This window comes from Pezoporus flaviventris, unplaced genomic scaffold (genome assembly GCF_033815535.1).
Source record: "Pezoporus flaviventris isolate CSIRO_AGI_PZ_B2104156 unplaced genomic scaffold, CSIRO_AGI_Pfla_v1 ptg000016l, whole genome shotgun sequence".
Lineage (NCBI taxonomy): Eukaryota > Metazoa > Chordata > Aves > Psittaciformes > Psittacidae > Pezoporus > Pezoporus flaviventris.
This window is the reverse complement of record NW_026892564.1, coordinates 11,622,585-11,638,516: the sequence shown is the minus strand read 5'-3', so window position 1 is coordinate 11,638,516 and position 15,932 is coordinate 11,622,585. Positions and strand designations below refer to the sequence as shown.

The 15,932-nt window shown below is 38.9% G+C and overlaps 1 protein-coding gene across 5 annotated transcripts in view; it reads right to left on the bottom strand.

Moving 5' to 3' along the window:
• Positions 1 to 4,724: 4,724 nt before the first annotated feature.
• ZFC3H1 (zinc finger C3H1-type containing) overlaps positions 4,725 to 15,932 on the bottom strand; it is a 40,674-nt gene continuing 29,466 nt past the window's right edge. For 3 of the 5 annotated variants that reach the window (XM_061454786.1, XM_061454787.1, XM_061454788.1), the window contains exons 24-35: positions 14,307 to 14,544; positions 13,043 to 13,148; positions 12,757 to 12,955; positions 12,212 to 12,306; positions 11,150 to 11,260; positions 10,699 to 10,803; positions 10,440 to 10,605; positions 9,616 to 9,716; positions 8,364 to 8,465; positions 7,732 to 7,771; positions 5,702 to 5,764; positions 4,725 to 5,576 (exon numbers count right to left, since the gene is read on the bottom strand). In XM_061454786.1, coding sequence (XP_061310770.1) covers positions 5,439 to 5,576; positions 5,702 to 5,764; positions 7,732 to 7,771; positions 8,364 to 8,465; positions 9,616 to 9,716; positions 10,440 to 10,605; positions 10,699 to 10,803; positions 11,150 to 11,260; positions 12,212 to 12,306; positions 12,757 to 12,955; positions 13,043 to 13,148; positions 14,307 to 14,544 — 1,464 coding nt within the window. In that variant the 3' untranslated portion in view covers positions 4,725 to 5,438. Of the gene's footprint in view, positions 5,577 to 5,670; positions 5,765 to 7,731; positions 7,772 to 8,363; positions 8,466 to 9,615; positions 9,717 to 10,439; positions 10,606 to 10,698; positions 10,804 to 11,149; positions 11,261 to 12,211; positions 12,307 to 12,756; positions 12,956 to 13,042; positions 13,149 to 14,306; positions 14,545 to 15,932 lie in introns of all 5 variants that reach the window. The other 2 variants (XM_061454790.1, XM_061454789.1) reach the window with 2 other exon arrangements.

Here is a 15,932-nt window from a genome sequence, read left to right as displayed (position 1 = left end):
CTATGCCATCAGCAACATGTGGCATGGAACTCCCACCTAATTGTGCCTGGCACAGATAATCTCTCCAGCAGTAAGGGCTGAAGAAGAGGCAGAAGTCACAGACTATTTTGACATCTGCTTACAGAGATTTGGCCATTGTATTCATCAAATACTAGAGTAAAAGGTTATCAGCAGCAGATAAGAACAGCAGAAGGAGGAAGAAACAGCAGCAAGGATGATCTCTGCTGTTCCTCATTGGCTTTATTGCTCACCACATAGTTGTTGTTCAGCCCTTGGGACTGGGAAACAATGATTAACCCTTCAAAGGATTTTAATCCCGGGCCGTAGGTGCCAATTACAGAGAACCTACACCTGACCCTCACAGATCTGAGGCAGGGTCTCGGCCACCTGCTGTACAAGATCAACAAGTGTCCTTATTCTTCTCAATTTAAACCACTTGATTTTGTTTCTGCCAATCACCTAAACAAAAACTAAAACCACATCTTTCATTGCAGGCCATGACAGTACAAGCACTAAGGAACTGTAAATTCATAGCTAGCTCTTAATCTCCCATATACATAAGAAGTACTTACAAACAAAGTTAGTCGAGTGCAGGAGACCACATGCTCACAGCTCCCACAGCCAGGGATGGCAGGAAAGAACCTGGATTGCTGGCCTGATGCCATGCTTTTTGCCCTTGACTAAAGGAGCATGAAGGCAATTAAGGGCCAGGTGCAGTGGATTAGACAAAGGTGGTGAAATCACACAGACTTAATGTACACCAGGCACATGACAGCCACAGAATGGTTGAGGTTGAAAGGGATCTCGGAGGTCACCTTGTTGCACTCCCCTGCTCCAGCAGGGCCACCCAGAGCTGGTTGCCCAGGACTGTGCCCAGATGGCTTTGAATGTCTCCAAGGATGAGAGAACGTCATTCTTCCAAATGCTTCCAAGGATGGAGACTCCACAACCTCCCTGGCCAAGCTGTGTCAGTGCTTGACCACTTTCACACTAAAAAAGTGTTTCCTGATGTTCAGATGAAATGTTCTGTTTCAGTTTGTGCCTGCTGCTTCCAGCCCTGCCACTGGGCACCACTAAGAAGAGCTTGGCTCCATCCTCTACACACCCTCCTTTCGTACACATTGATAAGATCTTCCCCCAAGCCTTCTTCAGGCTGAAGAGTCCCAGCTCTTGCAGCCTTTCATTAGATGCGAGATGCTCCAGCCTCATTCTCCTTGTGGCAGCTCTGGGCTCTCTCCAGTAGCTCCACACCTCTCCTGTGCTGGGGAACCAGACCTGGACTCAGATGTGGCCTCATCAGTGCTGAGGAGAAGGACCAGCTCCCTCAACCTACTGGCAGTGTTCGTCCCAATGGAGTACAGGAGGCTCCTGGCCACCCTTGCTGCAGGGGAACATTGCTGACTCATGTTCAGAACTTGGTATGAGTGACAACATCACAGTGGCCATTAAGTGAGCTATTAGATACAAAACTGGCTATGAAATCTGTAATATCAGCATCCACTTACACACTTAAGACAGGTCAGGTTCTGATGGACAGCTCTAACGTCTCTTGTACTGTTCAAATCAGTACTCCAAAAAAAAAAAAACAACCCAGGTAGCAGGCTACTCATAATCAGCATGGATGAATCACTGAAGTTAAGGGAAAGGGACATCACAGGGTTCTGCCTCACAATCCCAGGCAGTAAGAGCAGCTTGGTACTATTTTTTTTTATGCTTTGGGTAATGGGAGGCACCAGGGCTCCAAACACAAGCAGCGTGACAGAAATGAGATTAATACAATTCAGTGGAAACCAGTTATCTCTAGCAGCACACAGAAGGACAGTTTGTGAGGCACAGTGTGAGAACTTTGGTTTGTCTCATTTGCAGATGGCCAAGGAGAACCCTAGCTAGTGACCTCTAATTATAAGAACGTAAGAGCAACGTGTCCAGGAGAGCAACGCTTAGGGGAGGTAGCAGGGCAGCTGGCAAGAACTAAAGATAACAGCAAGCTGGACAGTGCATCAAGCTTCTTGCAAACCTCGAGGCTCTTTTGAAGGGCTTCCAAGAGCTCAGCAGCAGAACAAGAGGTGCCCAGGCAGCGCCTACAGCACGCTAAGTATGGACTGTTGATACAGCAGGGCTGAAGTTTGCTGGCTGCTCTTGTTCCATTAAAGCAGCTATTTTGTGTCATGTTCTCAGCTTCCTGTGTACTTGCACCACATCTCTTTAGTTCTACCAAACTCTTCATACCTCTCTTGAAAGGTTTGTAGCTCTGCTGCTATTAGATCAGGCAAACCTGCACACTTGTTCATTTTAGGGCACATTCCTGTAACGTCAAAATTTCCTGGGTATTTTACAAGGTTTATATACAAACACAAAACACCACTACGAGTTTTCGAATCTTTCACCTGAAACAGGGCCTGCGGAACATGAAAAGGGATCTACATCTGCTTTTAAGAGCTGCTAATTCCCACTGAATATTGCTATATAAACCGCAATTAACCACTGGGCCTAGAAGAATGAACAGGCTCATCCTCTGAACCAAGTGAGATGTCTTGTGGAAAAACACTGCTTATCCCAAAACTTAAAAAAAAAATTACAGAAAAAGGCAAGTCCCAGTTATCACAGAAGGGTTAAGACCTCAGTAAGCCTTTCTATCTAAATGTCTTAACAGTTCTCCAAAACCTTTCTGCTTACCCCCTTATTGCTTCCCTCTGCACTCACTTTCCTACATGCCTTCACCTTGGACTTGTGGAGAGAGAGCGTGTTTGTTTCTAACAAAGCTAGGTTAAAACTTAAGTTTTGTGAAAAGTAAACAGCACACCAGCCCATAACATGATCATTGCCTTGATGAGCACTAGAATGGCCAATAGTGAGATTATCTTCATGGAGATCTTCACTGAAGGTACTAAACAGTGATTTCCACTTATTTTTCTTCCTAATAAATGCAGCGTAATGTTTTGTTCGTGTCTTTGCAAGAGCCATGAAATGAGTAACAGCGTAGTAGTAGTAGTTTGGTGCATTGCTGTTAAAGACCTAGACTTTACTTCCAGAAAAACTTAAGGCTAAACAGATCACTATTCACCCAGTAACCACACCGAGCACAGAATATGTAGCAGCATAGTTTTGTGTTAAAAATCCTACAGTAAGTTTCCCTTCTAAATCAGGTTTAAAAGACTAATACAAAGATTAACTTAATACCCTTGGTTAAATTTCACTCTTCCTGGTGATGAATTCATGAAGTTCCGGAAGTGACAGAAAGAAACCAGCTTGTTTGTTTCTTAAAACGGAATGCTCTAACTACTGGAATACTGAAGCAGAGAGGATTAAGCAGTAACTGCAGACCTGGGGAAACACTAGATCATTCCTGGCTGTTCTCCATTACCCACCAGTACATTTTGTTTCCTGCTTAGTGAAGTGCTTGTACTGCTCAAAGACTTGACAGGTTCCTCATACTTCATTCCAGCTCCCAGATAACAATTCCCATTATGATTAGCCACTTTCACACACCATCAAGCCAAGCAAAATTGGGTCAAAAGCCCACATATAAAGCAGGAGCATTTTAATTAAAACAATATGGAGAGACAGAGCATTGTGAGGTTTTGGTCCCCCCTCCCCTTGTCTCCAAGTATGTGAGAAGCCACTAAGGCAGACTACCTGTGATCAGTCCTTGAGGAAAATGTAAAGCTGAAGGTCTCCTTAGAAAGGGACACCAGACCATGTTATAAAAAGGTAACCGAGTAACAGTCCCAAGTGTAAGAAAAGCCTAAGCTAGGGAAAAATGCAAAACAGCCTTAAAAGTGCTGTAACCCTTGACAGTGGTAAGCTTTACAATCTTTAACAGCAGAGTTAAGTGGCATCCCACTACAATCATCTAGTTATCAGCAAAGTTTAAGACACTGACAATACTTGCGGTGTTTTTAATAAAAAAAAAAAAGCTGCACTTTTTATGGTCTTCATGTTTTCAGTCTGAGCTGTACCATATAGCAAGGTTGATGAAATTAGGATACCACTCTACTACAATGAAGAATTAACAGGTTTCTGACAGTGGCTGCACAGTCAGCATGAAATCCTGACCATGGAAGTGGGTAGTTGAAGCTTTTTATTTAAGCATGAGTTACACCGTAACAGTTGTCTAAAAGGCCTTAAGTCAGATGAAACCAGTATTTCCCACTTTTCTCTCCTTTGAGAGTTGTTTCATATGTAACTTCAGATGAAGTAAGGGTTTTGAAAGGTACCGGAAGTCCTATGCACAAACCACTTTGCATCCAGTTGGCTTTCTACCCGTTTTTCCCGTCTGTGCCAAATAATCTCAAAACAGGGTTGTACCATTTGCAGGGGTGATTTATGAAGATGCCAGACACACGGTCTTCATGTTTGAGGTAAACAGCCCCATTGCTGGTTCAGTGAGTGACAGTAGATCCCTGCACTGTGCATGTAGTGACTTCGTAAACCACATCTCATTTCATTAAAGGCGAAAAGGACAAAATGTAAACTACTTTCCATTACTGAAGTGGTATTGCTGACAGGAACAGCTGTCGTGGGACAAACAGGTGCGTGTCTGAGGCAAGAGGAGAAAGACACCTACTGAGATGTAGTTATTCTACATCCACAACAGGCAGCTCAACCTCAAAATAACAAAAGACAGCAGACGTATTAAAATGTCAGCCTGTATTGAAAACTTCTCTGTAAAACCTCTCTGTAATTCTACACGGTAGTACCAATACAAGACAGATCAATATTAGTTTTCTTTAAACTGTTAAACTTTATTATAAATTAAAATTTCTTTACAAAAAATTGCACATAATTGACCACTCTTAGGTTCTGATGCACTGGCATTTGCAATAGTTTCTTTAATCTTCAAGTCTAATAGTCTCTGCCGTGAGTCCAAAGCAGAAAAGGGCAGTAAGCAACCGTCTTAGAGCCTTCAAGTGCAAGAAGCATACTTGTGGCCACGGCAGTTACACTTTCCTTAAGAGCGGCTGCTTTTGTTTTAAATCCTGTAATGAAAAAGTCTCAAAAAAGGTTTTAAAAAAAGCAAAAACCCCACGATGGACTACTTGCTTTTTACTGTAAACACAGCCAAGTAAATTAATCCCAAACACAGATCTCTCAGGCATCAGTGAGAGTGTCAAGTGAATCAGGAACAGCAAAACAAAAAAAAAAAAGGGAGAAAATAAAAACATAAAAAATAATGTCTGTCATTTTGAGTAACTATACTTACGTAGATGACGTTATGAGAATCTGGCAGGGCCCAGAAGCAAGGCCAGACAGGGAGTTCATTGTTCCAGAGGAGGGTCACGTTAACTGTTTCCAGGTTCAAGGAAAGCAGACTGGAGACTTGATATGCTCAGCAATACTCATCTGCCTTAACACAGATCTTAGGCCTGGATCAGCCTGGAGAATCATTCAACTGATTTTGGCATTTAATAGGACTTATGGCTGACCGTACACAGTGTTCAGTGATTCTTGCTTTCTGTTCTGCAAGTGTTTAAATTTAAAAGCTCATCTAGGCTGACTCCAACCTCTTGGCACTTGGAAACTAGTTTTCTCAGGTTATCAGTTTTACCTCCTTCTGACGCTTCAAACAAGAGTTGCTGTAAGAGATGGGGAAGCAGATATAAGATTTAGCCAGAGCTTGAGCATCACCACATCTATGGATATGGGATACGCAGAAAATTTATATGAAACCTCAAACTGAATCATAAGGAGAAAACATTACATCTTTCCACAGTGTTGCACATAGAGGTAACTTCTGAAGGGCTCTCTGATATAAATGATGGACCTGTAAAATAAAAACAATTATGGAAAGTCAGCAGTTTCATGGACTTAAAATGAGTGATTTGAAGCACAAAAATCTCCTGCAAACAAAGTTTAAAATCCATTTTTTAAAAAAGTTTCAAAGTGGTAAATTGCTACTAGAAACAAAGGCAAGTTTATGTCCGACCTTAATTCTGACCCTTGTATGCACATGATTAATTGCATGAGGACACACTAGTTTTCTTCACAAGATTCTTGCCTCATTCATTGCACAGGATGGAACACACTCAGGGAATGAAGCAGCTTACTATTTCTCTTTCACCACTCAACAGGTAGTTCTCAAGGTCTTGCTTATTGCATACCATGCCAACCCTGCAATGAAAATACCTGTTTCATAGGCTTTTCCTTCAGTATCTATCTATCTATGCTTTCATAGTCAGTGTGCTTCTTTGCAACTCTCTAAAAGGAAAAAATGGTTTTACTGTTTTATGGGTGGAAATAGAGGACCAAAATGTTTAATGCAAGAACTTACGCAAGTTTCCTTCAACTACTGATATCTGAAGTACAAACCTGAATCACAGCCATTAGGGGAGGTATCTGTTGGCATTTTAAATACTAATACCCGTTTTTATAATCATTTTAGCAAACCTTTACATGACCCCTGAAGAGAATAAATTAAGTGTTCTCCAGGATCAGGAAATCAAGAATCTGAATCACAACTCAATATCCTACCCGTTTACTAGAAACTGCTAACTGAAACAGTCACTGATTTGCATAAACAATTGTCAGTGCTCACTAACACTCCAAACTAAGGCTTGGCCCCCCTCCACCAAAACCCCAACTTTTCTGTGTGCACCTACTTAAATGATTTAATTCCACACCATACAGTGAGGTAGCTGCAGAAGAAAAGCTCAGGATTTCTTCTGGGTGTAATCCAGCTTCAATGTTTTACATATGCCTTCATCCACTTGGTTCATTTGCTTTAAGGACCCTCGATTCATATGAAATACATTTTTCTAACTTTCTAACCAAACAAAGCAGAGATCTTTTAAGTCATCAGCCCCACTGGTGACTAAAAGGCAGTGCCTTAAAATGAAGTCCATCTAATACAATGACTGAAGCAGGGATCTGTGACTAATTACAGATGACACCAAACCATCAACACAGACAGAATTAAGGTTGTGTAGGCAAGCATGCCTTTGGTATCTCCTGACTGTGAACTATTTGATCTTACAAACCAAGTAACTGTCTGCTTGGAAGATGTTCTTTTTAAAAGTCCTTTTAGAGGACAGTAAAAAAGGAAAGAAAGTATTTCATATGTGAATCTAACAATAGCCATGCTACCCCTTATGGATCAGCTAAAGCTTCAATACTATTTCAAAAGCAAAGGATGCTGAGAATCAGCTGCTACATGGATGACAAAACCAGATATAGCAGAGAAGTAGTTCAAGCGCCACCACCAAGTGGTGAGTCGCAAACCCAGGGCCTCATGATCCCCCACCAAAAACAAGCAGAAGAGTATTTTGAAGGTGACAGCAACAATACCTGGAAGATCCACTCTGTTTGAAAAGTGATTCACTTGCTGTGCAAAAAAACTTTTGTATTTGTCTAAAGAGTGATGAAAATATTTCCCTTCCCAAAGTACAAATGAGTAAACTTGTTATTTTTGGAGAGAAAGAACTGGTGCCTTTGGTGGGACTAGGCACTATTCAAACTCTTTACATACCCACCCTTCGAACTACTTGTAAAAGTAGCCATTAGTATCTTCCAGCATAACAAGTCCAGCACAACAAGGCTGCACAAGTACTCATAATACAATTCTACTTTGATTGCCAAAGGTATTTCTCACACTTGAGGCAAATGCTTCACTGTTTGTACATAAGAGTATTTAAACTATCCAGAAATCTTGGGTTTAAGAGCTGATAAAGCCAAGGTATGAAAAGATTTACAGAATTTTGTAATTACTCATTTTAATAAGCTGTGTTGACTTACTTCTCTTTGTCCCATTAGAAAGCATTCCGCAGCAATGGCTCTGAGGAAAAGAAATATATGAAAATACTTATTCTTGAATCATTTTAAATACCACAGTGGCAGAACACTGACTGTGGAATGGAACTAAAAATTCCTTGAGAAGACACTAATTTCCAATGATGTTAATCTACGGTGAAAAGATAAAAATAGCCATTTTTTAAAAAAAACAACCTTACATGAGCAAGAAATTTCAGTGGTTCCCACATTATGAACAAACACTGAAGAAAAAGACCAGTTCAGCATCACTGCACAATGGAGATTACTGCTATTGTGATATATAAAGAGGGGGGTAGAGAGGGGGAGACAGAAGTCAATAACTGAATTAAAAATGCAACTTGTAAATACATCATTCATATTTATCTGCATAATACCCACTCATATAAGCTTCCCCAAGAGGGAGATTCCATTCCTCATTTTAAAGAGGTGACAGTACCTCTGTCCGTTGTAACAAACAGTTACTGTTTAAATAATAACCTAATGAGAGACTTCCAATACAAGCCCAATTGGAAGGACATTTCAGATTTACCTTTGTGATGTAAACCTTATAAACAAAAGCAATATCTATGAAAACAGATGTATGACTGTTGCATTACATTTTCCAGATGGCCAGGCATGTTGGGATATTATATGTAAACATCTTGGCTTGCAGTTTCAGAATTTGAACATTGCTCTCCTCCCAGTATTGCAGAAGCATTCTGTAAAAGGCATTCATGAGAAAGGAACACTGCTCTAATCACTGGGAACACAAAAGCAGTCCAAAGACACAAACACATTACACAAAATGTATTACACCTAATCTGAGCTAAGAGTTGCAAACAGGAAAATAAACCCAAGCCACCATATACAGCATTGATTGAACACACTCTCGGAACAACAAACAAAAAAGTTGATACACTAACAGAGAATAACCAAGAAGTATAAAAATCAGAGAAAATGTGATGTTGGCACAAGATCAATTTTTAGCATGCACAAAGTAAGTGTATATTTGATTAAACAGGTTTTGAGAGTCATGTGGCTAGCAGATACCGTTCAGTCAGTTCTGCTCACCCATTTCAGGTAGTATCAACACTTTCTAAGGAAGCTGCAAGTTCCATCTAGACAGAATCGTAACTTGGTTTAAAATGCAGCCATTCAACTCTGTGTGCCAAAAGCAGGCATGTCATACTCTCCCCATGCCCCCAACCACACACACTTATTTCAAGTCTTGCTTTGAATTCTTTCACGTCACTGATGATTATGAACAGTAAGTGTCTGAGGACTTTTCAAAATCATTCATCAAGCATTCACGAGCTCAGTGCAGAATACAGTAAATCATGGACTCGCTAATCCAGGAAGACTACATTTTGAAATCCTGCTCAAGTCAGAACTGGTGTAATACTCAATACATGAATCGGTTTTGTTTCCCCTAAGATTTTTTTGAAAATTAAGAATGGTTTACCTTTGCTAAATAAAGGTCAAGTTAAGCATTAAGGTAGTAGCACTGTTATTCACTGGTGTATCCAGCTTTATTTGTTCTATGCTGGAACTATACTTTTCATTAAACACCAACAAGATTTTAATAGATACCTGACATTTGTCTATACACTTGAATTTTTGACCACTTGTACTCATGTGCAATGCAGAGCTAATTCCTGTATAATTATAATCTTTCTGTAAATAGAACAGAACCCTGTCAAATACAAGAAAGACTAAGCTGATGTCAGACGACACTATGCCTCAAGCAACATGTAATAAGAGAGGAATTGTTTAGCTTTTGTAGTAGAAAGCAAGTCATGCACGTCTTGCACAAAAAACAGTAGTTACGTTAACCAGCTTCATGTCTTGATTACAAACAGTTTTACATACCTCAATGCGAGTCCAGGATTAGCAGGCATGGTAGAACAAAACCGTTCCAAGGTTTTGGAATGTTCAGATTTTGGAATGCAGCTCAAATAAAAAAGAATTACCTGTAGAATTTGAATTATGAACATTAATCCACTTTATAGCTGTCTGATCTTGCTTAGAAAAGCGGAATGAAAAACTATGACCAAAAACCTATGAACATTACAACTACTGTGAACTACCACCTACCAACCTTATTATCTACAAACCTTATCCCTCAAGGGTACAGAAATCATTCTGTGTAATAAAAGTTAGTGTCAAGTTGCTAACACCACATATTTTAGCCCTTCCAGCCTGCATTTTGTGAACAAAGAGAAATGCACTGGATGTTAGCAAAACAGGACCCAAAATTTTTGCAAGCTTTATTCTGTTTAAGTGGTCAACCTACTTTGACTTTTTTCTCTTCTGTTTCTCAACCACTGTAACTTCTATGATCAAAACTGACAGCTTATATACTGCTTCCATCTGCCAGTGTTACAGCTGTGCAGACACCTCTTGCTCAACCATCTCTCCCTATTCTCTAGGAAAGAATGGTTTGTCATTAACGACTGTATTCACAATATTAAAACATGCCATAAAGTTTTTTTGCCTTACATACCCTTTATTCAAAAGGTCACTGCTAGATACCCTTCTTCTCAGAACACTCCTCAGATACTCATTTATTTTTCTACCAATTCCTAGGTCTCAGCGTTCATATACTACTAGTGCTGTATTTGAACAAGTAAATTAGAGGTACCTGTTAGAAGGTCAGTCTGTTTAATTAAAGCTGCCCACAGACACATTTTTACCTTATTATGAAACTCATAATTGGTCCAATAATCAGCAGTACTAAAAGGAATTGGGTATCGTGTGGGGACTGTAACCAGACATCTGTTCACTAGGTCAGTAAAAAGCTTGAATTCTTGAATTTGGCTGGTGGATCCAACAACTTTGCTATTGACAAAAACAAGGTAACTGGAAGAAAAAAAAGTAAGAATAAAAGATGGTTCTGGTAGCCTTCACTTAATAGCTTTGAAATTGATTTACTTTCCTTCATTAAGAACTTACTCCAGCCAGATGTTCTGAACAGTTTCCTGTTGCATCACTGCCCCCAGAGCTGCTTCATACGCATCCAGTGCTTCACCAAAACTCGCGTGAAGAGACTGGCACAAACTGTTTATATTAAAAGTTAAAAAGCGTTGTATATCATGAACAATGCATGTTCTTATACATTAAGACGCAAGATGACCACGTGAGATGAACATCCTATTACTGTTCCCATAGGGAAGTGTTCCTGGAAGATTTCTCAAGTGGAGAATTTAAGTTAATGTGCAATTTACGGCTCAGTAATATTGGCTATTGTGCAGCAGGCAGATAGGTTCGCTAAGGACTGGCAGATCATTTATTGGAAGAACCCAAATTGATATACCCTTATGCAAATAATGGCTGTTCCACTTTTGAAAATGAAATTTACTCAGACCCAATAGCTGTTTCTCCGAAATACTTCAGAAAGTCTCACCAGTAGATCTGCCATAAATACGGGATTTGTTGGTTCACAACATCATCTGTAAGATCTTCTTTATAGACAGGTGATGTAAATTCAATTGGCATTGGAAAATTCAAGAGATATCTACAAAAGAAAAGAGTAGTACTAAATGAGAATATTTCTCTACACGAAGAGTCCTGTGTGGAATGCAACATTTAGCTCCTAAATCCGGTTCATGGGACAGAAAAAAAGATGCACTTTTCCTAAATTTTACTTAGCTGTATCCAGATATAATTTATACAAAAAGTGTTACACAGAAATACAGAAAACACGTACTCCCTCATTATGTACAAAATTAAATGTCAGTTTGTATCTCACACTTCCCTCTCTCCACATAAAATACATCAAGTAAGGTACAATCATCTACATACAGTCAGCTGAACTGCATTCCCACTACCAATTTTAATGCAAACAAATGTAAGCAGGAATAAAATCTAACACCTGACTTGGAGATAAAAACACTTCAAAGCCTAATCTGCGTAAATTTTAGCACAGGTCTTCCTCTGAAGGCCTTCAGAGGCATTTCTTTTTTACTATAGGGAACCTGCATATCTCAAAACTTCAGGAAGTCTCGTAGCTACGTGCTAAAATTCAAGTGGAAAAATCAGGCGGCCAGCTATGAACCTGTATCTTTGCAGCAATAACAATCTACTGATTAATAACAAGCTGGACCTCTGGATTGAGGTCTTTTGCACATCTCTAAATCTAGTATTTTAGGCTCCTAGCTTGGGGAGGATGAACAAACCTCCCAAAACAAAACAAACAATTTTGACATACATGAATGATTTTCATTGCCCAAATCCAGACTTTGACTTGCTGGCCGTTTCACCTTTAAATGCTTGTGGTTTTGCAGTTTAGTGTATATACACGAACAATAAGTATAAACCTTAAAAACTACCAAATCATAATTCACTGAAGTTTTAGCAGAACATGCCAAGCTAGAAATAGAGATATTTAGAACTTCAAGACCAACTTGCTTTTCAAGACAATGCCAATATTACTGAAACTTAAATACAAAAAACATTGCAAGTGTACCTTAAGAGATCCATGGGACCATGCTGTTGGCAGGGATTCTCAACAAAAGCTTCCAGAAAATCTTGCAACAGCGGAAGAACACTGCTTGACCTTTCCTGGTTTGGGGTTTTATTTTTTAAAAAGAAAAAGAATTAAATTCAGACATCAACCTGAGAACGACAAGAACAATTTAAGCACAAACAAACAAGTGCTGTGTCTATCTCTGCAATGCTCCATTGTCTTCATTCTCTCAAGAATCAAGTCTTAACTGGGTCAGTCAGCAGGTAGCAGATAAAAGCCCAAAACATATTACAGGGTTTACGGTGAGTATAAGTTATTCTTAATAAGCATATTAAATATGAATTATAACAACCTGAGCTATAACTTTATTATTTCATGTCATTCCTTTGACTATCTTTAATCATGTCACTAATCTTATCAACTCCATTTTTCCCATCTTTATAAAGGAATACTAGACATTACAAAAGTATTGTGAGGAGTTATCAGGAGCCCAAACTTTACAAAGCCAATAGACCAACAAAATGAGTTTTGGAGTTCAGCATTACCTGTGAAACAAGGAATTTACACAACTGATAAAAGATTTCCGCATTCTGAGGATTCCTCTCAAAAGCTCCAACCCACACGTTGTAGGCATTGTCACTCTGCTCCATCTGCAAATACAAGGTGGCCAAACTCCCCAAGAGCTGACAGTTGTTAGGGCAGATCTCCAATAAAGATCTACAAAGTTGTGCAGCAGACTCCCACCTTTAAAGAGAGGTAAATGTAAGCTTTCAAAAAAAGGAGAGTTACGTTCTCCAATTAAAAAAAAAAAAAGGTCTTGAAACAATTTACCTTTCCAGAAGTTTCAGCAAAGCTAGCATGTTTCTGTAGAGAGGAAAGCAGACAGGTATTCTTTCATCAGCCTCGATGCTTTCATCAGTACATGCTTTGACTGCATCTTTAAAACAAAAGTGTAAAATCAAGTGATAGACCTCAAAGTTATCTGAAGCCTTCACATAAGAAAAAGTCTCATTTAAGATAATGAAAACAAGTAAGTGTGGAAAGATACTTGTAAGAGTGCTGCTTCTGCAAATGCTTAAAACAAGAGGAAGATTACCATCTTTGGAAAAGCTTTCTTAACACATCTCACCGCAGTGCAAAGCCAGAAGTCTTTCAGGAGTTTTATCCCTTGCTCATTTAAAAAGCAGAAAACATCCTACCAGTGAAATGTTAAAGCCACATTAGAGATAGCAGTGTATCCCCATATTTAAAACTTTATTCCAGGATTTCTGGCATTGCTGCTGAAAACTACTGAGTTAAAGAAAGCTGCTATAGGATATTATTTTTCTTCTCAGCATAAGAAGTTACCCAACAATGAACACTCTGCTCATATCTAGACTGCCTTCTCTTCCACAGCTGGGCCACTCAATTGATCCCTGAGTATTTCCACATTGCATTACCACCTGTAGCACAGATACATTCTCTGAGGCAATTCAATACTGCTGCTGGCTAACACATTAAGTACTGACATTTATAAATGCTATTATGAAGTCTACTTTTTGCAGCACCACAAGTCAAGAATTCAATTTCTCCTAGTATTTTTGTCTCAAAAAAAATTACTCCGTTTACTTAAACTGAGTGAAGACACACACATGCGTTGCTCTGTCTCTTTTAAGGGAACACACTAATTTTCCAGGAAAGTAACTTTCCAATAAATAGATCCCACTGAGGGGAGGGAAGGTACAAGAAGAACAGAAGCTCAGCTTAATGCTTGCATAAGCCCAAGAAAATGCTTCAAGTAAGACAGTCATAAGCCACTAGTCTTTATCTTGCCAGAATATCATAGTTAAGAGAAAAAGCTATGGCTTTGACCCATAGGTGAAAAACTCAAGAGAAAAAGTGTGTGTGCTTTGCATGCGAGTCCAACTCACTTTACACTCAGAAACATGGACTTTACTCACTACTCTGATCAAACCAAATGTCCACTGGATTAATATCCCAATGGTTTAACACAGTCATGAGCAATATTGCACAGCCTTGAATTTCCAAAAGTTGGATAATATTTCTTGATTTGCAAGTGAGTAATGTATTAAGTAGTTTACCTCTTTAATCTTACCTTCAAACATAGCTAACAGTGTATCGGGATCAGTTTTCACATCTTGAACTGTTTCCCATGGTATTAAAAACGGCTCTTTTTGCATGATCCTTGAAGGACTGACATTAGCTGGATCATAGAACTTGACTGGAAGAATGCCAAATTCAGTTACATGTATGTAAGCCAGCCAAGCCAAGCAACGGTCACTTACAGTAAGATGTTCTGATACTATCTTTTCATTTGCTGATTTTAAAGCATTCTGTAAAGATTAAAAGAAATACATTATATTTCAGCCATAAAAAAAATAAGATCTAAGAATAAGAAAAGGAAACAGGAAGATTAAGTTCTAACATTCTCAAATCTTTTCCACAGAAAAGACAGGAATGCTTTACATCAATCACAAACATTTGGCTTATGTGAATGTGTGACTGTGTTCAAATCACATGCATAATTTCTAATAAGGGGTTCAGAAAAACTGTAGAAGATTGTTATTCAGAAAAATGAGCAGAGGCAGACTTTGAAAACATGCATCTCCCAACACATGCTCCATTTTTCTGCTTAATTCTTGGACAATCGCTTCCAGTTGCATAGAAGTAATTAGCTCTAGAGAATACATCGACAAGTTGGATTGAGCTTGCTATATCCTACTGCATTTTGTGGAGGGTTTGTTTGTTGGGTTCTGGCTTTTTTTCTTGGGTTTTGGTTTGTTTTTTTTTTTTGTTGTTGTTGGGGGTTCTTCTTAAGTTCTAGTTATTCATCCACTAAGCTACAGCTATTCAAATCTACTGAAAGCACACTTTAGACATACTGTTGTTGGAAACTACTGACAAGGATACTGCTTCAAATTTTCCTACCAGCCACAAGCAAAATTAGAATAGCCCAGTGAAGCTGGCAGATCCCACATAAAAATCATTACAGCATGCAATCAGACAAAAGTCTAAACACAATTGTTCCTAAAACAGAACAGAATCTCATGGCTAGTAATGTGTCAACATTTTTTTGGATAAATGCAGTATGATCAAACAATGTACTTTCACAGGAATGAAATTACACACAAATACAGGCAAAATTCAGCAGGACACTTGCCCTGCAATGGGCAAAACCTGAAATTTTACAATATTTCACTCATTCAGCCTGCCAAATAGTTACTTCAGGAATTTGCTTTCAAATTTTCAGAGACACACTGCTGTTTACTCTAAAGTAGCATTTACTCAAATTATCTTCTCTTAACTATGGTTAAATAATCTTTCCCCAAGACATTCTTTTCAACTACACATTTCAAATTAATAGAAAAATATTTATTTGGGTTTTTTATAATGCTTTGGGGAAAGGTAAGAAAAAACATGTTATTCTCCCATTTATGCTGGATTTCCATGACAATTTGACTCAAACAGTTTTTTCTCTTTGCCTTTTTTATTTATTCAGTCAAACATTCAGAGTTACATTTATAAGTACTGCTGCATTCAGAAGGGCTTTTGGAGAAAGTCAACACAGCATTACACTTCCCTATTTAAACTACAGCTATGAAAAATCCAAAAGTATTACAGCCTTAAACCACAGAACTGAGAACCTTTCAGGGTGTAGCAAACCACACATGCCATCTGCTGGTAGGAATGAATCCACTTGCAACTACAGCAGCTCCCACTT